The sequence below is a fragment of the Sceloporus undulatus genome, chromosome 6 (assembly GCF_019175285.1).
Source record: "Sceloporus undulatus isolate JIND9_A2432 ecotype Alabama chromosome 6, SceUnd_v1.1, whole genome shotgun sequence".
Classification (NCBI taxonomy): Eukaryota; Metazoa; Chordata; class Lepidosauria; order Squamata; family Phrynosomatidae; genus Sceloporus; species Sceloporus undulatus.
In genome coordinates, this window is record NC_056527.1 from 116,213,102 (window position 1) to 116,234,305 (window position 21,204).

General features: G+C 46.1%; 1 protein-coding gene across 7 annotated transcripts in view; it reads right to left on the reverse strand.

Moving 5' to 3' along the window:
- CNTROB (centrobin, centriole duplication and spindle assembly protein) overlaps nucleotides 1-21,204 on the reverse strand; it is a 33,050-nt gene that overhangs the window by 3,358 nt on the left and 8,488 nt on the right. For all 7 annotated transcript variants that reach the window (XM_042476853.1, XM_042476854.1, XM_042476855.1 and 4 more), the window contains exons 6-15: nucleotides 18,168-18,284; nucleotides 17,369-17,485; nucleotides 17,046-17,144; nucleotides 15,206-15,421; nucleotides 7,456-7,602; nucleotides 6,507-6,640; nucleotides 4,512-4,637; nucleotides 3,435-3,615; nucleotides 2,852-3,209; nucleotides 1,083-1,246 (exon numbers count right to left, since the gene is read on the reverse strand). In XM_042476853.1, the coding sequence (XP_042332787.1) occupies nucleotides 1,083-1,246; nucleotides 2,852-3,209; nucleotides 3,435-3,615; nucleotides 4,512-4,637; nucleotides 6,507-6,640; nucleotides 7,456-7,602; nucleotides 15,206-15,421; nucleotides 17,046-17,144; nucleotides 17,369-17,485; nucleotides 18,168-18,284 (1,659 nt within the window). The remainder of the gene's footprint in view (nucleotides 1-1,082; nucleotides 1,247-2,851; nucleotides 3,210-3,434; nucleotides 3,616-4,511; nucleotides 4,638-6,506; nucleotides 6,641-7,455; nucleotides 7,603-15,205; nucleotides 15,422-17,045; nucleotides 17,145-17,368; nucleotides 17,486-18,167; nucleotides 18,285-21,204) is intronic.

Genomic DNA, 21,204 nt, shown 5'->3' on the forward strand with positions numbered 1-21,204 from the left:
TCCCAAAAAAAGAAAAGCAAAACAGGGCTATTCATCAGCCTTTGGCTCTCCCAACCATCCCTAATAGCATTCACATTCCAAGTGATGAAATGGACTAAAGTCCATAAAATCCTAGGCTGAAAAATTATTGTTCTCAGTTGGTGTCAATTGCAGTAAATTATTCCTTTCTATCTTTTTGTGTTCATCCCTCAGTTGGTTGGAATTAAGCATAGCAATGTGAAGAACTGGTGCCTCAACTTGCTTTTCTTTTCGTTTTCCCTCTGCATCTCTTTTTCTTTGCAAATCGTGCCTTTTAGATGACAATAAGCCTGGGGGTGCAGACTGCCTTATTACTAATCGTCATAAATTAATCTGGAAGCCATTTTAGCCAAAGAACTAGGGGAAATCATTTAAACAAAAAGGCAATCTCGTATTCCTTTTTTACCTGAGAACTGAAGTAAGTACAGAATTTGTATTCTGAATATTTAAAAAAAACATTGTGGACATTTACTTTTGAATCAATCACTGCTTTTTCCCAATTGTTACCCACACTTTCTTATGGATAATTATGAATATGTACTTCCAAGTAAGCAGCCTATACTCAGGCTGCAAATCCTTCTATAAGCAGTGCTACTTATTTCCAGGTAGCTGTAAAAAGATCTTAAGTGAAAGCACTTGACTTAAATACTAAGGATCTTGTATGTGTACAGAGAGTAAAATTAAATACAAAAATCTTGTTTCTTTGCAGATATAATTCTTCAAGGCTCATGGACTACATAAATTTTGTATTATACCTCCTGGTCACATAAAAGCGTCTATTTAGCTGTAATGTAATTAATTTCAGTTGATACAGCAACACATTGGTAATGTATTCTTGTTCAGAAAATGCACTCATTTCCCAAATGAGAAACTTGACTGAATATCAATATATCCTGTCAGGATTCCTCTTACTATCTCTTCCCTTTTCTACCCCAAACACACACACCAGACTTTGGAAAAATGGCATTTTCTCACTATAACTTGAAAGATTCCCCCAGCTGTCTGACAAAACTATAAACACCTCTGCAGGCTAGAAAAAGGAGGAGCGGGGAACAGCCTCCTACCAGGCGCATGTAGAAATTTAAGTCTTGCTGGGATATTGGAATGCCGCTTTCCGAGCTGTTGCACTGGGAGGTCTCCCCCTCATGACCAGCCCCCTCAGTGAGGGTCTCGTCCGTGTCATCAGTGAACGGATGCTCTGCAAGGTTTTCAGGGTGGAAGGTCACACCTAAAGCAGAGAAAAGGGGTATACAGAAAAATTAAGAGAGAAATAAGGGAGGCCGAGGTTAAGCACAGTGACAAAATGTTATGTGCCCAGAGCAGGATGATCAAGATGATAAAAGAGCTAGAAACTGAACCCAACGAGGAATTGTTGAGGGAGTCCAGGTATCTCTGACCTAAAAAAGACAAGACTGAGAGATGATATGACAGTCAAATATCTTGTGGGCTATTATGTGGGAGATGGAGCAAGCTTGTTTTCTACTGTTCCAGGAAGACAGAATCCAAATTAATAGATTCGAGTAACAAGAAAGGAGATTCTGACTAAACATTAGAAGAACTTCCTGACAGTAAGAGCTTAGATGGTGGTGGGCTCTCTTTTTCACTGTAGGTTTTAAAAGAGATTTTGCTACCCAACTCTCAGAGACACTTTAGCAGTGGATCCATGTACTGCCAGGGGATGGCATAACCTAGTGATGAAGCTACAAAGCCTGTCTCAAAGGAATCAGCTGTGACTTCTGGTCTCTTTGGACGTGCAAATGCTGAAACCATTCCTCAAGAAAAATTCAGACAGGCAGCATGTCACTTATAAAGAGTTCCCCAAGTGGATCACATCTTTTCAAAGTATCAAATGTTACAAGGCAGGAAGGAGCAGGGACCCTCCCCTGCAGCTAGATTTGCCCCAGGTGCTGGCAGGTTAAGGGGCAAGGTGCTTTCATTTTTAGCCTGAATGACTAAGGATTTCATCATTATGACATTAAAAAGACAGGCTGTCACTCATACAGTGGAATGTTTTACTGCCATCTGGTAACAAAAGGTCAACTGACTATATCTGATGCGTCAGTTGACTGGTGCGTGTCAACCCTATATCCTGATGTACAAATGTGTCCCATGAAGCTATGAAGCTCTAGTTCATTCAAAATTATGGGCAGACAACCAAATACACAAAGAACAGAGCCTGGAAAAGTTATTTTGCAGGTCTGTACCTCTCAGAAAGAGCCTAAATACTCTAAAGGCCCCAGATGCCATCTGATATTGGAGGTAAAGCAGGGTCAGCCCTGGCCAATGAATGCCAGGTGCTGTAGGCTATATTTCAGAGAGAAGAACTGGTAAAACCACCTCTGAGGATTCCTTGCCTAAAATAACCCTATGAAAAATACAGAGAATAAAAGAAAAGAAAAGAAAGATAAAAAAAGAGCAATGAAAGTCACAGAATTCACAACTAGACCTGATGGAATTGGGCCTGTCTTTTTCACTCCCTCCCAGGTCTGATGATGACAGATGACTTGAAGGCATGCTCACACATACACACAGAATGCCACAACTTGTGAGCCTTCTTGCTGGCAGCAGTGGCATAGGGCATGGAAAAACTGCCCTGTGCACTGGTGCTAAACCTTCCTTGAGCCCCAGGAGCAGCATAGGGCCTGGAATTACCCCCAGCATTGCATGCATGCTGTATGGGGAAAAAGCCCTAGTGGGCCACCATGAGTGGACTGGTGACTTGAAGACACACGCCTCTCAGAATCCCCCAGCAGCATGGCCAGATGGGAGATCATGGCATGAGAAGCCCCCAGAAGTCAGGCTCCTCCCCAAGTTTAGGCATAAAGCAACACACCTGGACCTGCTACAGTGGTGTCTGCCTGAGGTTCGAGCTGCTGGAACCCCTGTTGGCTGAGAAGGCTGTAGTTGAAAATGTGGCTGAATTCTGAGGAGGGACGGCCCACATCAGGGAGTATATGGAGAAAGGGCTGGTAAGGGTCCAGCAAGGACTTCTCGGGGGCTTCAGAAGGTCCCTGTGGATTGCTGCACTGGACGACAGGCTGGAGAGGGACTGCCTGGGTCCATGCTGGTCCTTTGCCGTCTCCTGCACCCTGGCTATTCACAAATGACTCTGCTTTCTGGGTCTTCTTCAGAGTTTCTGAAGTTGCCAGACACTCTGGGTCCAAGGTGGCACCTGGATTTGAAGAAGCATCCTGTCGGAGGAAGCCAAAAGGTGAAAAATACCCAGCCAGCTTCATAAGAATCTCCTGGGCACCATCTCTCCCAACCCAGAAAAATAATAAACACATTTTTAAAAATGCACAAAGCATTCTTCATGAAATTCAGAATTAAATCATAGCTATTATGCACTGCTTTACAGTCCACTGCATTTTACAATGGGTCCGTGTGAAGAGCTGGGGCAGCAGGTACTCACTCACCTGCCATTGGGGTTTTGCACCGGTCTGGAGGGAGGCACTGCCTCCAGAGAAGAGACGCAGGGCCTCATTCCAGTGGGCCTGCATCATGGCCTGGAACTGGCTCACCATCTCAGCACGCTGCGCCTCCAAGCGCCGATGCCTGACTTGAAGCTCCCTCAACTCCTCTTCTTGCTTGGAGATCCTGGGTGAAGTGGAGGTTAAAACAAACAAATTAATTATTTAAGAAGCAAGCCACAGCCTGTAAGACACAAGGAATGCCAGGAGTTGGGAAACAGGGAGAAAGAGCTTGGCTGATTGAGGAAGGAAGGAGCAGGAAAGAGGCTACAGCAGCAGAAGGAAAGGTGCTCTCAGATGAACCTCCTCAACCAAAGTCTCTTCCAAACTATACAATTATAGCACATTGATCCCACTTTAAGCATCCTGGCTCCATCCTGTAGAATCTTGGGATTTGTCAGTGAGCTCCTTAGCATTCTCTTCCAGAGAGTCTGTGACCTCTCCTCAACTATAAATCCCAGGATTCCACAGGAAGCAGCCACACCAGTTAAAGTGGTATCAAGGTACTATAATTTGGTAGCGTGAAAGAGATCTAGCAGAAGAAAGCAATTTTGATCAGACATGTCCTCATATACCAAAATATAGGAAGCTGCCTTATATTGAGTCAGAGCCATGGGTCCATCTAAGCCAGTCTTGTCCACTCTGGTGGAAGACATGTATTCTGGGGGTTTCAATCAACACTTTTTCCTAGCCCTAGCTTGGCCTTCCTTCCTGGTCTCCCATCCAAGTAGGAACCAAGCTAGCTTCTAAAATCAGATATGATCAGGTATGTACAGAGTAGTATGGTTTATATGTTTACAACTTTCTACCAAGCCCCAGTTTTTAAAGGTTTTTCCACACTTTCAAGCAGTTCCTTCTCCACTCATCATCTCTGAATGGGAAGTCTTCCTTCCCCAACCTCCAAATCACCAGAGCTTGGAAAAGTTACTTGTTTGGGCTAAACTCTCCAAAGGCCACGAACAATATGGTCTGTATATGGCTTCTCCTGTACACCGCAGGCATCTGTCCCTTCAAGGCATGCACCTGTGTTCATATTCCTCCGTGAGATGCCGCTGCCGCTCTTCCCTCTCGGCCAGGTCTGACTTGAACTGGGCCAACTGGCCGGCCAACTCCTTCTCATGGTGGCTGCTTAACTCCAATAGCTGCTTCCTGCCAAGGAAAGGAAATCACAAAATCTATAATGTAGCCCAAGAATGCTACATTATAAAAAATATCAATATAAAATACAAAGCTAACAAATAAAGTAGGAATGTGAGAGGAGCCATCTTGAATTCTGTCCTCATTCTCCCTGACCGTTGCAAACAAAAAAGTACACTTATTAATTAGAAGAAAGGTTTTGTTCCAGAGGCAGGGAAAGTTTTTTTCCTTTGTTTCCTTTCTAGAAACAATGTCATTACTTTCTCCATATCAAAACAATCTTTTTGTGTTCTTTGATCTGATCCACTTTACAGTCAAAGAAGAAAAACAGAAGTCATTGTGCAGGCCTATCTGTTTGAACCAGTCAACCTTGCTCCATAACAATCCATCCCTCCCATCTATAAAATCCCCAGAATAACCACCCCCAAATTGAGGACAATTTCCAAATGACAGGCAGTAGATGAAGCAGTACTGTAGTATAAAATTGGTAATCATGATTACAAAGATTACATTCACAGAATCGTAGAGTTGGAAGGGACCACAATGCCCATCCAGGGTTAGCCTGTACCTGCCAAGTTCTGTGAGGATTTCCCCCTAAAGTAATAAGGGACTGGTCATTCAAGAACAGAACTTCAAATCCAATGAACTGATAAATATTCATAAGGATGTGGAATAAATCAAGAACACTTCCATTTATTTAGGCTACTGGGTGTACTGGGTCTTGGCTCATGTCTTAGACCAAGGGATCTTCCACACTACACAACTGCAGCACAATTTAAATGAAATGGCAACATCTGATGGATCCTTGGGCTGAGAATTCTAAAAATCTTGGAAGGACTGGGAACTTTGGGGGAATTGTAGGGACTTCAGAGGCCACAAAGGTGGGGCTCAGGGCAGCAAATTGCAAACCCTAGGGGTCCATAGGATGTTGCTATGGCAGTTAATGTGGAATAATAGCACTATAAATGGCCATGCCAGGGTTCATGAACATATATCTCTGGAATTACACTAGACTAAGGATCAGTAACCTCAGAAAGTTGAAGGGCTGCACCTGTTGAATTTCCAGATCCTTCAAGTCTGCTTGGGTTGAAGAATTAGAAAAGATGTTCCGGTTATTTCTTGTTTCTATTTTTAATTAATTTATTTTTTTAATTGTTATTGTTGCTGCTGCTGCTGCTGCTGCTGTTGACACTGAAACAGTGATTAAAGTGCCATTTCCGTGGAAGGGCCAATTTGGGGTTTTCAGTTGCAATTTTTAAAAAAATATCTATTTTAGAGGTATTTAGGGCCCTGAACCACCTAAGGAATAATCAGACCAGAAGGAAATATACTGACAGACCAATCAACCATACATATGAGAAGACAAATAGGGTAAGACGGGGGGACTTTATTACTTGTAGAGTGCCTGTATCACCCAGTTTTAAGACATGCACATGTTATCCCTGTTAATGCTTCAAAACATAAGCCACAGGAAGGTTGGACAAGGAAAAGGCAGCAGGGAAAATACAGTAAAAATGAATGCATGGCTGAATGTGCTTCAAATTTCTGCCTGCATGCACAAATATTGCAGGAGTGAAATTTCAACACTATCAACTTGGACTTTTGAAAAAAGTCAATTCTTGACAAAAATGAATTAGAAATTCCTAGTGAGTGAGTTGGAGGAAAGGAAGAGGAAGAAACATGAAAGAGAGAGAATACTTGACAAAAATAAAAACATAGACAGAGCTAACAGACACAACCATCAAAAGAAAACAGAAGGAGGCAGTGCCCCAGAGCAAAGGGGGAAGATCTAGGAAGTTCAGGTCATTACTGGTGATAGCATCTAAGAATTGAGCTGTGCCCTAAGTGGCCAGAGGCATAGATGGGCAGAACTCTTCCCACCTGTGCTGCTCCCGCATGACAGTCATCTGGCGCAAGCTCTCCTCATGAACCTCGGCCAGACGCTCTGTCACCCGTTGCTCTAATGCCACTTTCAGTTCTGACTCCAGCTTTACCTTTTGTGCCTCATAACGTGCCTAGAAAGAGAAAGACAAAAAGAATCCATTGATTTCAGGCTTCTAGTGCTGTATTAAGGACTTGGCATGCTTCAAGTCCTCAAGGAATTCACAAGTTCAAAGATCCCACATGAAGTTGAAAGCCCTTGAATTAAGTAAGTACGTACAACAGTGAGGGCATAGTGTGGCCTACTGGTAACATGCTGCCCCCCCCAATCCCTCCTTTATGGCTTCTGAAGCCCCTCCACCTGGTCTCCGAAGTTTCCAGTACTCCCCTCAAAATTTTTAAATGATGTGTTTTTCAGCAATGTTTGCTCCCAAATTACACAGAAAGCTCCTCAAATATATGAGAAAACACAGAAAACTCCACCCCACCCTCACAAACACCAATACTACCAAGAAAAATTATGTTATCCTCTGCAGTCCCTCTCAAGATAGCAACCGGAAGAGATGTGATCTTATTTTCTGGCACCATTTTGAGGACTGCAGAAAAAAATGAGTATTTAGGCTTGCTGTGGAAGAAGAATGAGGCCTGCAGGGGTACAAATGGAAACTGATCCTAAATTCCACATTATTGGCTGCCCCAAGGTCTATGCATTATCTCAGATACCTAAAAAATTATATTCAGGATGGGATTTTTGTTATCTTTTACAACCACCATAGAAAAGTTTATTTCTCCTACTCAAATTAGTGGGTTGCAAAAAGCAGGTAAACCTACAGCAATCAAAATTCTGTGTTCTATATGATTAAGAATTCTACAACAACCACAATCCTTAGTTACTATTCCCCCACTGCAAAACTGGCATTTGAGTGTAGAAGACCCCTAGCTCCATTACCTTAACCAAGCTCATCTCCATTTTCAGGTTGTCCCTCTCTCGCCGGACGGCCTCCAGTTCACTCTGAAGGATTTGTACTTCCGACTGCACAGAGGACAGGGCCCGTTGGACATCGGCTGCTTTTTGAGATTCTCGTTGGGTCATCGCCTTGACAAGGATGTGAAGAAACAGAAGATGCATTATAAGAAGCTGCCAGGCACTCAGATTCAAAGGTGGCAAGTACTGTATTGAAGCAGGGATGGACAGCATGTGGGCCCAGGGCCGTATATGGCCCCCTACAGCTGTCTTATCAGCCCTCAAACCCTCCAGGCATCCTGGATTGTCCTTTTTCCAGTGTGAAGAAAGGTGAATTATCTTAAGGAAGGCTGGCTCAGTACCATCAGGGGCTAGCCTGAAGAAGGAGGCTCCTCCCTCCCTCACGTGTCGGCAGACAAAGAAGGAAACCGTTCGGGCCTCTGAGGGTAGAGAGAAGGCTGGGCTCAGTACCATCACGGCTAGCCTGAAGAAGGAGGCTCCTCCCTCCCAACTGTCATCGTTCGGCCTCTGAGGGAGAGAGAAGGCTGGCTCAGTACCATCAGGGGCTGGCCTGAAGAGGAGCTCCTCCCTCCCTAACTGTCATCGTCGCCTCTGAGGGAGAGAGAAGGCTGGCCCAGTACCATCAGGGGCTGACCTGAAGAAGGAGGCTCCTCCCCCCCTAACTGTCCATCGTTCGGCCTCTGAGGGAGAGAAGGCTGGCTCAGTACCATCAGGGCTGCCTGAAGAAGGAGGCTCCTCCCTCCCTAACTGTCTCGTTCGGCCTCTGAGGGAGAGAGAAGGGCTGGCCCAGTACCATCAGGGGCTGACCTGAGAAGAGGCTCCTCCCTCCCAACGTCCATTGTTTCGGCCTCTGAGGGAGAGAGAAGGCTGGCCCCAGTACCATCACAGGGGCTAGCCTGAAGAAGAGCGCTCCTCCTCCCCAACTGTCCATCGTTCGGCCTCGAGGGAGAGAGAAGGCAGGCCCAGTACCATCAGGGGCTTGCCTGAAGAAGGAGGCCCTCCCTCCCCAACTGTCATCTTCACTCCTGAGGGGAGAGAAGGCTGGCCCATCCATCAGGGCTAGCCTGAAGAAGGAGCTCCTCCCTCCCCAACGGTGCATCGTTCGGCCTCTGAGGGAGAGAAGGCTGGCTCATACCATCAGGGCTAGCCCTGAAGTAGGAGCTCCTCCCTCCCCAACTGTCATCGTTCGGCCTCTGAGGAGAGAGAAGGCTGGCCCAGTACCAGCAGGGGCTAGCCTGAAGAAGGAGGCTGCCTCCCCCCAACTGTCATCTTTCGGCCCTGAGGAGAGAGAAGGCGGCTCATACCATCAGGGGCTGCCTGAAGAAGGAGCCCTCCCTCCCCCCACTGTCATCTTCGGCCTCTGAGGGAGAGAGAAGGCTGGCCCAGTCCATCAGGGGCTAGCCTGAAGACGAGGCTCCTCCTCCCCAACCTGTCATCGTTCGGCCTCTGAGGGAGAGAGAAGCTGGCCTCAGTACCATCAGGGGCTAGCCTAAGAAGGAGGCTCCTCCCCCCCAACTGTCACGTTCGGCCTCTGAGGGAGAGAGAAGGCTGGCTCAGTACCATCAGGGCTAGCCTGAAGAAGGAGGCTCCTCCCATCCCCCTGTCATCGTTCGGCCTCTGAGGGAGAGAGAAGGCTGGCCCAGTACCATCAGGGGCTAGCCTGAAGACAGAGGCTCCTCCCTCCCTAACTGTCATCTTTCGGACTCTGAGGGAGAGAGAAGGCTGGCTCAGTATCATCAGGGGCTAGCCTGAAGACAGAGGCTCCTCCCTTCCCAACTGTCATCTTTCGGCCTCTGAGGGAGAGAGAAGGCTGGCCCAGTTCCATCAGGGGCTAGCCTGAAGAAGGAGGCTCCTCCATCCCTAACTGTCATCTTTCGGCCTCTGAGGGAGAGAGAAGGCTGGCACCATCAGGGGCTGCCTGAAGAGGAGGCTCCCCCTCCCAACTGTCATCTTCGGCCTCTGAGGGAGAGAAGGCTGGCTCAGTACCATCAGGGGCTAGCCTGAAGAAGGAGGCTCCTCCCTCCAACTGTCATTGTTTCGGCCTCTGAGGGAGAGAGAAGCTGCCCTCAGTACCATCACAGGGGCTACCTGAAGAAGGAGCTCCTCCTCCCCAACTGTCATCGTTCGGCCCTGAGGGAGAGGAAGGCGGCCCATACCATCAGGGGCTGACCTAAGAAGAGGCTCCTCCCTCCCAACTGTCCATCGTTCCTCTCTGAGGGAGAGAAGCTGGCCCATACCATCAGGGTCAGCCTGAAGAAGGAGGCTCTCCCTCCCCAACTGTCATCTTCGCGTCTTGAGGGAGAGAAAGGCTGGCCCAGTACCATCAGGGCTAGCTGAAGAGAGGCTCCTCCCTCTCCCAACTGTCATCTTTTCGCCTCTGAGAGAGAGAAGGCTGGCCAGTCCACAGGGGCTAGCCTGAAGAAGGGGCTCCTCCCTCCCAACTGTCATCTGTTCGGCCCTGAGGGAGAGAGAAGCGGGCCATACCATCAGGGCTAGCCTGAAGAGGAGGCCCTCCCTCCACACTGTCATCTTTCTGCCTCTGAAGGAAGAGAAGGCTGGCCCATGTCCATCATGGGCTAGCCTGAAGAAAGAGGCTCCTCCCTCCCCAACTGTCATCTTCGGCCTCTGAGGGAAGAGAAGCTGGCCTCAAGTCCATCAGGGGTAGCCTGAAGAAGAGGCTCCTCCCCCCAACTGTCACTTCGGCCTCTGAGGAGAGAGAAGCTGGCCAGTACCATCAGGGGCTAGCCTGAAGAAGGAGGCTCCTCCCTCCCCTGTCATCTTTCGGCCTCTGAGGGAGAGAGAAGGCTGCCCAGTCCAATCGGGGCTAGCCTGAATGAAGAGCTCCCCCATCCCTAACTGTCATCTTTCGGCTCTGATGGGAGAGAGAAGGCTGGCCAGTTCCATCAGGGGCTAGCTGAAACAGAGGCTCCTCCCTCCACTGTCATCTTGGCCTCTGAGGGAGAGAGAAGCTGGCTCATTACCATCAGGGCTAGCCTGATAAGAGGCCTCCTCCTCCCAACTTTCACGTTCGGCCTCTGAGGGAGAGAGAAGGCTGGCCCAATTACCATCATGAATCAGGGATAGCCTGAAGACAGAGGCTCCTCCCTCCCTGTCATCTTTCGGCCTCTGAGGGAGAGAGAAGGCTGGCTCAGTACCATCAGGGGCTAGCCTGAAGAAGGAGGCTCCTCCCTCCCCAACTGTCATCGTTCGGCCTCTGAGGGAGAGAGAAGGCTAGCCCAGTACCATCAGGGGCTAGCCTGAAGAAGAAGAAGAGCCCTCCCTCCGGTCCATCTGCCTTGGTCCAGGCCTCAGAGGGAGAGAAGAATGCTGGACCTAATTCCCTCCCCCCCTCACCATTCCCTTCTCCTTTTGTGTCGTGTCTTTTAGATTGTAAGCCTGTGGGCAGGGAACTGTCTGTTATCCCCTCTATTGTAAACCGCTCGGATTCCCAGTGATTGGGCGGTATATAAATAAAACCTATTATTATTATTATTATTATTATTATTATTATTATTATTATCTTCCTCCCCTGGAAGTCTCTTGGAGATTATTAGAAAATTCTAAACCTTTTAACAATAAACAATGCAGATAATCGAACATATGGGATACAATCAGAAAAAGAAATAGATTAGAGGCCTATTTAAAAGATGGTATGCTAAATCTCTTTCCAAAAGGAAGTTTGATGATAAGGTGGGTGCAAAGAATGTGCATTTTCCTTGACATATGCTATAAAAAGAAACCAAGACATGATAAAAGTGTCATTGCTAACAAGTCCTTTAGCATGTTATGGAATAACTTTTCTATGAGGAGAAAGTTCTAGGCTTTTCCCTATCAGTCCATCATGGAAATTATGCTCCCCCCCCCCCCCCCCCAGTATTTTACAATAAACATTTGGGCAGCAGCAAGAAAGAATGCTGTATTTGTATTGTACCTTTTTGTTCTCCTTAATAAAAAGGGCTAGTAACAACAGAACATTACAATAATGAATCTTTTGTCTGGTCATGATGGATATTTGGTTCAATATCCAAATCCAGAAATTCTGCATACTAGTTCATTCTAGCCCCTTTTACAATTCTAGTCAGTCTCAGAGAAAGGCAATAGAGCCTATCTGATCTTGGAAACTAAGCAGGATCAGCCCTGCTTAGTACTTAGATGGGACACCAGGATGCTGTATGCTACAAAGAACTGGCAACACCACTTCTGAGAACTGATTGCCTAATAAAATTCATGGGGTCACAGTAAGTCAACAGATGACACACACTTACATGCGCAGATCTGAATGAAATCAATTCGTAAAATGTCTGTTTTTACTTGGTGCTGGAATGGCCCCACCACTGGTGCCAGTTGGGCCTTTAAGAGATTGGTATTCCGTAACTGGGGTGCCACCGCAGAGAAAGCACTGTCCCACCCCCTGCCACAATGTATATCCCCCATGAGTGGGACACAAAAGAGGCCTCCTCCAACAGACCATAATCCTCAGGTGAGCATATATATGGAGAGTTGCCCCTTCAAGCTATATTCTAACCACCTCGAGTCAGCCTTGGGAAAGAAAAACAAGATCTAAATGCAGTGAACATAAAAGTAATCTGCTGATTTCCAAAGCTTTTGGACTGCATCCCCCATAATCCCTGGTCAGTGGTCATGCCGACTGGAGCTAATAGGAGCTGTAGTCCAACAGATTTGGAAGGACCCTTTCCCCACAGGCTTTGGGGCTGGCCAAGTATTGCTAAAGACAGAGATTTATTTAAAAAGAGAAGAAATATAGCTGAAAAAATGCAGGTTCGTGTTCAGCCAGGAAAAACAGATGCAGCTCTTTCCCCTCTAGTGGTGGATTATTTTGCAATCGATGAGCCTTCAAATGCTAGTGGCCTACCTGAAGCCAGTTTAAAGAGAAGCCAGGCTGCCTTTTTCAAGTGCTGCAAGATAAATTCTGTCAGGCACTGAACAGGAGCGAGTGAATCATTCCAGAGCGTTTACCTAGAAGCTTTCGATGAGGCTTAATCCTGCAAGCTTTCCAGCTTCTTCCTTCCCTGTGTCTTTCACAGCTGCATGAGGCCAGGAAACTCAACAGATGCAGCTTCTCCACTTACTGCTGCACCTGCTGAATTTTGCAGCCAGAGAATCTTTAAGAGCACAAAAGCCTAAGTCAGGAAAGGAGCTACTCATCCTGTAGACGATGTCTTTTCATCAGCCTGTGTTATAAATGGCATTTAAAAGTCACACCCAACTCATTCCAGCTTTGTAAGGGCTGCTCTGGGTTGACCAAAATGGGAGGAAAAGCGCTGCTGATTCTACTTCTGAAGGCAAAGAATATATGACTGTCAACTTGACTGTAGCATGCAAAACAACACTCTAAGACCTCTAGTAGAGTTGGATTAAGGAACTGTTTACTAGCAGCTGTCTAAAAGAACAAAGAAAAGCAGCAGTAAGCCACAAAAGACAACTCTGACTATAAGAAAAGATTCTTTTTATAGACTACAACTCCCAGAATCCACATGCTCCCCTGCTGCCTGAGGCCATGTTACCTGGCAATTTTGGGATTGTAGTCTGAAAAAAGGTACTTTTTCCAACCTCTGAGACAGAAAAGCATATTTACTGAAATGTCAACCCAGCAAAACAGTCCAGCTAAAGCAAGTACAAATGTATTGTGGATTCTCTGAATCACTAAGGACTAGGAACTTGAACATGAAAATGAAGCAGCAGAGACTCTATAAAACAGATAAGAGGTTGTGGAAAATTGCACCGGTACAAATAATTACACTAGGGGTGGATCAAATAATTACGCTATGGGTGTTCCAGAAAGGTATTTCCTAAAACTATTACCAGAAACCAGACTTGACCTCCACAGGTAATGTACCCCACCTCCCTGGGCCATGTGCTTCTGGGGCTAAGATGATACATCTCCACTTCCCAACTCACTGATCGAGAAGGTCGTCGCTTTTTCTCTTCCCCAGAAGCCTCAATCAGCTGCAGTTCTTCCCAGCCCTGGGACTCCATGGCAAAGCCAAAACCTTGCCTGCTTCCTTGCTGCAAGGTAAGAGGCTATGGAGTACAGCCAAGCTCAGGACCCCACCCCCCTGATCAAGAAAAGCCATGCCCCTCCCCAAACGTGTGAACTTTTGTCATGGAATGAAGCTCTTTGCTAGCTTGCTGGCCTCCAGATGAATGGGACTAGAACCTCGCTATTATCCGGCCAGCATTACCATCCTTGGGCTACTGAAAAGCCCTGGGTTCAAGGAAGCTCACTAGCAAGGTAGGGCTGGAGCCTTCATTAAAATCTGTTGTTATTGTTGTTGTTTTTATTGTTTGTTTTCAAGTTGTTTCCAACTTATGGCAACCTGATCATAGGGTTTTCTTAGCAAGTTACTTCAGATGGGGTTCAGCATTGCCATCCTCTAAGATTGACAGTGTGTGATGTGCCCAACATCATCCAGTGGGTTTAACAGCCCAGCAGGAATTTGAACCCTGGTCTCCAGTCATAGTTCAACACTCAAACCACTACACCACACTGGCTCTCAATTGCAATCTGCCTATCTGTAAACCAGCAGGTGAAGAGAGACAAGGTTTCCTGCTTTTCCCTGCTGCTGCTTTGAAATGTGAAGTTTTTCATCCACGAAACCACCCAGAATCCTCCCAGCCAACAGGGCCATGCTGGATTCTGCACATTTCAGCTCTCACAAAATAACATTTTTACAAGTTCTGGCTTTTTAAAAATGGGAGCAAGCAGTCTCAGCGGTGTTCATATGAGAATAACAGCAACAACAAAAAACCTACATTATCAGGCGTCACAGCAAAGGAGTCCCCCTTAAATTCTCCACATGGGTTTTTACTGTTACTGTTATGTGCCAACCCTAACCTAGGGTTTTCTGAGAGACCTGTTCAAACAGAGTTTGCCATTGCTTTCTCCTTGGGCCAATGGTTCTCAAACTTTGGTCTTCTAGATGTTTTGGACTTCAACTCCTAAAAGTTTCAACCAGTATGGTGAAAGTACATGCATCCTGAGTGTTGACGTCTTGAACGTATGGAGGTACAAAGACTGAGAAGCACTGCCTTAGGGTGAGACAGTGTGACTTGTCTAGTGGGGTCCCTATAACTGGGTGAAAATTCGAACCCTATTCTCCCAGAGCCTTAGTCCAACTTTCAAACCACTAGTTAGTGCTGTTTAAGTTTAATACTGTTTTAAGCTTAACGTCTGTATGGTTTTTTAACTACTCATTTATTAGTCTAGAAATTTTAGTCAAAAATTGACCCCAAAACCTGAGTCGACTTATCCACAAGTCAAAGTACTGTACTTTACCTCTTATTTTAAAAGGAACCATTCCCTGGTGAAAGACAAGACTGCAATCTGTCCTGGAAGCATTGACCTCCCTCTACTCACTCATCCACCCAGCTTTTAGGGTGAGCACAGTTATGTCTGCTGGAATTTTGTAAGTTTTCTGGAGTTATTTTCCTTTACTTCATCCTTTAGATCCTTCATAACATGCCCCTAAGCTTGGCCCCAAAATCTGCCCTCAACTTGTACATGAGGTCAACTTATAGTTGAGTATATAGGGTATATGTCTTTTTATTGCCATGTAAACAGATAAATAGATGATTATCATTGTTTTAAAAAGCTGATTTAGAAGAGTTCTTAAAAGCATGTTTAAAAATGCCAGAAGCAGAGAAGTTGTTTCCGTCAGCAGGAATAAAAGGATACCTGTTTTCTGTATCTCACCTTCTCCTTGTCCAGCTGGTTACGGCTCTCCTCCTCCAAGGCCTGGCGCTGTTGTTCCAGTTGCTTCTCTCGCTGGGCCCAGCCCCGTTGTTCCTCCTCCAGCGTGGCCTGCAGTGCCACTTGTTGGCGATGCTCTAGATCCCAACTGGCCTCCAGGTCACGCACCCGTAGGCGCTCCACCTCCAAGTTGCGCAGCAGGGATGCCTTTTCCTCCTCCTAAGTGCGCAGCAAGAAGAAGAAATGGGTTTTGTGAAATAACAGAGGGAAATTAAGGTCCAAAACAAACTGCAGAAATAATCCTATTTGAGGCTGCTTTAACTGACAGCCCTGTTTAAATATTTGAAGGGATGTCATATTGAGGAGGGAACAAGCTTGTTTTCTGCTGCTCCAGAGACTAGACCACGGAACAATGGATGCAAACTGCAGGAAAAGAGATTCCACCTCAACATTAGGAGGAACTTCCTGACAGTTAAGGGCTGTTCGACAGTGGAACAAACTCCCTTGGAGTGTAGTGGAGTCTCCTTCCTTAGAGGTCTTTAAACAGAGGCTGAATGGCCAACTGTTGGGGATGCTTTGATTTAGATTTCCTGCATGGCAGGGGGTTGGACTGGATGGCCCTTGAGATCTCTTCCAACTCTATGATTCTAACTGCCCTGGCTCAGTGTTAGGGAATTTTGGAGACCTTTGGCCTTCTCTGTAAGAGAGCTCTGGGCCACAATGAACTACAGTTGCCAGGATTCTCTAGCACTGAGCCAGGGCTGTTACAGCAGTCTCAAACAGGATTATTTATGTAGTGTGTTTTGGACCTAAGTCAAATTTGTGTATTCCAGCATGGCAGGGATTTGGACTGGATAGCCCTTGAGGTCTCTTCCAACTCTGATTCTATGATTCTAAATTCTTGTGCTCAGTCTGATCTCTAGAATGCTGTCAAGTAAAGTATTGTGAGAACCACCCAGAACTCGGATAAATCTCCCAATATGGACCACAGTTCCTAGAATCCCCAATTTTTGTTGTCTGAAAATGCTATTTGTTCACACTAGACCAGAAATGCAAAGATCCAAACTAGGCCCCTGCCATGCCCCCTTAATAGGAAGAACACTCCCCCATACACACACACACACACACACACACACACACACATACGGGAGCCCCAACAAACCAGAACCTTGGGAAATATACCTTTTTTTGGTCCATAACCCACAGAATGTCCAGCCAACATGACTGAGAGATTCAAGGAGTTGTAACCCAAAAGGTAATTTTCCCAAGCTCTAAGGCTAGCCATGAGCAGTCACTGTTAGTGATCAAAAACATCCTTATCTCTGAATAGGAAGGACTTGCTTTTAGTTCAGAAGGGCCTTTCCTTCCATCCCAAGCAGGCAGCCTCTTTCTGAAGACGTCCAGAGAAAGAGATCTCACCACGTCTCTAGGGAACTGGTTCCACTGCCAAACTGCTTGTGCCATTAAGAAGTTTCTTTTCATGTTCAATCAAAATATCCTCTCTTGTAACTTTAGACCTGGTTATACTTTCTGGTGCAGCAAAAATCAAACCTGCACCTTCTTCTCTGCAACAGTCCTTTAGATATTAAAAGTGTGCAATCATGTCACTTCTCACTCTTCTTTTGACCAGGCGGAACATGCCCAAATCCTTCAACTTTTCCTCAGGTTTTCTCCTCTGTATCTCTTATCATTCTTGTTGCCTCTTTTTTAATCCTGCTCTGTCTTGTCTATAGCCTTCTTTAAATGAAGTGGCCAAAACTAAGCTGTTCCCTGGTAAGATCTTCAGCTTTATAGCCCCAGAATCTGGAGGGTTCAATAAGTGTCCAAAGGAAGTGATACTTACCAGTGCCTCTTTCTCCTTGCAATACTGTCTCCCAGCTTGCTGCTCCTTGTTGAGGGCAGACAAAGCATTCTCAAGGCGCTCTTCCACTTCTGATGCTTTCTAAAGGAGAAAAATAGTGTGAGGAGAAGAGCTAGCCATTTCCTAGAAGCAGAATAAGCAGAACTGGCTCTGAGATGCATTCAGGGTGGATGGACCTCTGGTTTGATCCACACAAAAAAAGAAAAGACCTTCTGAGATCATGTTTGGTGGGTTGACATGTCCACAATTAGGGGCTGATGGGAGGCACTGTGAGACCAACCCCTTGCCCAGCCACTCAAGCTCACCTTTTTCTGTCTTCCCAAGGTTTGCTCTGCTGCCTCTTTTTCCATTTGCAATCGATGTAGTGCTGCTGTTCGCTGGGCCTCATGCCGATTCCAGCCCTCCACCACTTTGGCCAGAGTCTGAGGAGAATGGAAAGGTCGGTCCCCGCAGGGGTTACTGGCATGGACTGCCCAGCAGAAAAAAGGGCCCCTTGCTCAGGGATGGCAAAGTGCAGCCTGTGGGCAGTTTTTGTGCCACTCAAAGATACACACACACATGGTAGGGGGATAGAAAATATTTTTGCCCCCAAATAACCAATAGCATCTTGTAATTCTCTGTGTGTGTCACATGTGCACACACAGTATTGATGGTTTTGTTCGATCTGTGAGCCTTCTCATTGTTTATAGATGTGTGCCCACCTTTAAAAAAAAAACCATCACCTTCCAAGCACTAACAGAAGAATGAGGCATTCTAGATTCCTACTAGAGGCCAAGGCAAACCCAAACTAATTAAATTGGGATAGCTAACTGATTGTCTTAAAAAAAGAGGTGGCAATGCCGTGACCCAGGGGCTGTTTTTGCAGGCTTCAGGCCAATCCCAGACCCTTCATCTGAAGGAATTCATTCTAGGAAAAAATAAGAACCATAACTTCTGTTCTCAGAAACCTCCAGGAGCTGTAAGGTCACACTGCAAGAAAATGTAGCCTTTTCTTGTGCTTTGTTCACCCTCTCACCTGGTGCTTTACAAAACCAGCTACTTCTGGCCTCCACAGCTGGGGGTGGGATGGGGATGGTAGCTCCCTCACACCCCAGCCATGTTCACCTTATCTAGCTGCTCAATCATGCTGTCTTTCTTCCTGTCAGCTGAGACTGCGACTGCTAGCTGTTGCTGCAACTCCAGGATACGGTGCTGCAAGGTCTGGATGTGTCGTTCGCAGTGCTGGAGGGGAGACAGAGAAGTAGGCAAGGTGGTTGTATCTGGAAGGAGGAGACAGGGGGTGCATCTGCACTGCAGAGATAATGCAGCTGGACAATGCTTTAACTGCCATGGCTCCATCCTATGGAATCCTGGGATTTGTAGTTCTGAGAGATATTTTAACTGTCTCTGTCATTTAGTAATAATTTTTATTTGGTTTTTAAAAATACATAAAATAAAATATCATACATTCCTTCCATACATTCACTAACAAACAATAACAGTAAATACAATTACATCAATCATCCATACATTCATTACTTCCTTCCTACTGGTTTGGAGATACAGTAGTACCTTCTGGATTTATGGTTATCTTTAATTTAACAAAATAAATCTTCTTTCCTTCTAGGTTATTTCCAAATTATACATCATTTCAAACACAAATCATCTTTGGATTCACTTTAACTTTGCCAGGTTCTGGAATTTAACCATCTCTGTCAAAGAGATCGGGACCACAACAAATTACAAATTTCAAGTTTCCCTAGAATGGAGCCATGACAGTTAAAGTGTGTCAAACAATCTTCCACCAAAATCAGAGTGTAACATGTCCATTGGATGGGTGGATATGCTTAGACCTTCAAACCAGTTCTCAGTGCACAGGTACAATTCTGGAATGCAAGAGATCTTCATAAAGGGATGTTAGCATATGCTTAGCACTGTTCCCTTACCATTTGGTAAGACTGGCCCTTTTCCTCTGGGACTAGGCAGAAATTGGAAATCTTGTTTGTTGGAACTCCAGCTCCTATTCTGGAATCTGGAATTCTAAAAAGGTAACTTTACCAAGCTCTTGAACAAGGCAGCTGTAAGAGTTCCATGGCCAGAATGTTTAACAGGAGTGATCCATAGAACCTCTGAAAAAATTAAGCCTTTTAGGTTGTGGACTTGACTAACTGAGATGATGATCTCCTTGTATGACTGTAGTGGGCAGTGTGCAAATCAGGGACCAATTTCTCCTCCATGCCCCCCCCCCACATTCATATTCTCTCTCTCTCTCTCTCTCTCTCTCACTCACTCTCACACACACACACACACACACACACACACAGCAAGACCAGATACCTCTCTATTCCTCTGCTGCTGTTGTGTGCCTTCAGGTCACAGCCAACTCATGGTGACCCTATCATGTGCTCTTATCGACAATATTTATTAGAGGAGGTTTATCAATACCTTCACCTGAGGCTGAGAGAATGTGACTTGCCACCAGTGGGTTTCATAGTCAAGTGGGGAATTGAACCCTGGTCTCCAAAGTCGCAGTCCAGCACATAAGCCACTAAGCCACACTGGCTCTCATTGCAGTCCCTCTCAAAATGATTATAATTTTGTGGGGGACTGCAGAGGAAAAGGGAGGTATTTGTGGTAGTATGGGGTTCTGAAGTGTTTGTTGGGGTGGGTGGGTTATTTTTGCACATTTCCATGTGTTTTGCAGGGAACTTTCTGTGTTTGGAGGTAAAATTGCCTGAAAATCATTCCAAATTTTTTAAGGGGGGTTGGGACTGTGCTGGAACTGGTGGCATTTCCAGGGGCCACAAAAGTAAAGCCCAGGAGCCACATGTGTCCCATGGGACACAATCTCTCCACCCTGACTGTAGCACCTGGGACAGGAGCTGAGCCCCAAATTCCATTCTGTCCACTATTTCAGGGAGCAGAAGCTTGTATCTTGATTTCCTCAACTGTTTCTCTAGGGAGCAAAGATGTTCTGGCAGGGTGCATAGAGGCTCAGAGAGAGTGCCAGAAAGCTTTCTTTAGGTTCCCAGCAACACCTGGGCCAGGGAGGGCAGGCTGCGTTCTAATAAGCTTAGAGGGCTAAATTGAGCCTTGAGAGAAGGGGGCAGCTAGCCCTCCTCCCTCCCCGGGAAGCGGCTTAAATCCCTGCAAGGAGCTGGAGAGCCAGCTCCAGCAAGGTCAGGTTTCTTCCAGCGGCACGTGGGCTGGGTCTGCAGCATGCCAGCGCCTCCTCCTGGTCAGGGTTGACCCTCTTCTGGGCATCACCCACGCTACCTGTTACCTCCCCTCTGGAAGCTGTTTGGGGTAGAAGTGGGGGGACCAGATCTGTCTGTCAGTTTAGGGATGGATTAGCGTTTGGGGAACTGAACACAAGTTGGGAAGCAGGGACAAGAGGTGATCTGGGGGCATTCAGATCTCTTGCTACTCCATACCTTAATCTGCCCTTCAGCTATATCAAAGAGTGGATCAGAATCGAGGTGAGCATAAGCCATATCTCTGCGGCCACTGTTGAGTTTCTGGAAGGACAAGTGAGCACCTGCCAGCTGATCAGATCTTTGCAGAGAACACTAGACTGTGTGGCGTTTTGTCAGAGCTTGATGACTCTAGTGTTTTCTGGGAAACAGCTCCTAGATTCTCCTAGTGGCCAGTCGGCCTGGGAAATTCTGGGAGTCATAGAATCAAGAATACCTGACTAGGAAAGACAGTTCATCTATGCTTAGAACTGTGGTTGGGAGTCACTCTTGTTTTTATCACATCAAAGTGAAACTGGCTGTCACAGGAATTTAATAGTAGCCATGCTGGCCAGCAGATTATGAGAGCTGTACATATCCCAATATCCATACTCTCATCTCTTCCAGAGCCAACTGCACACTGGTCAAGTGAGAACACTTGAAATTATTTATTATGGAGTTAGCACACATGAAGTAGAACAGGGCTTACACACGCTTAGTGCAGCTGACAAAATGAAATTTCACTTGCTCAACCTGCTACGCCACCCAATTTTAAAGAAGAGCCTCCTTTTCTGACAAATTTTGCCTCCAAATCATGCAGAAAGCCCCAAACACATTAAATATATAAATATAAATACCCCATCCCACCCAGAACTCTTTACTATCCCCCAATGCCTCTGATTTCTTCTACAGTCCCTCTCAAAATGGTG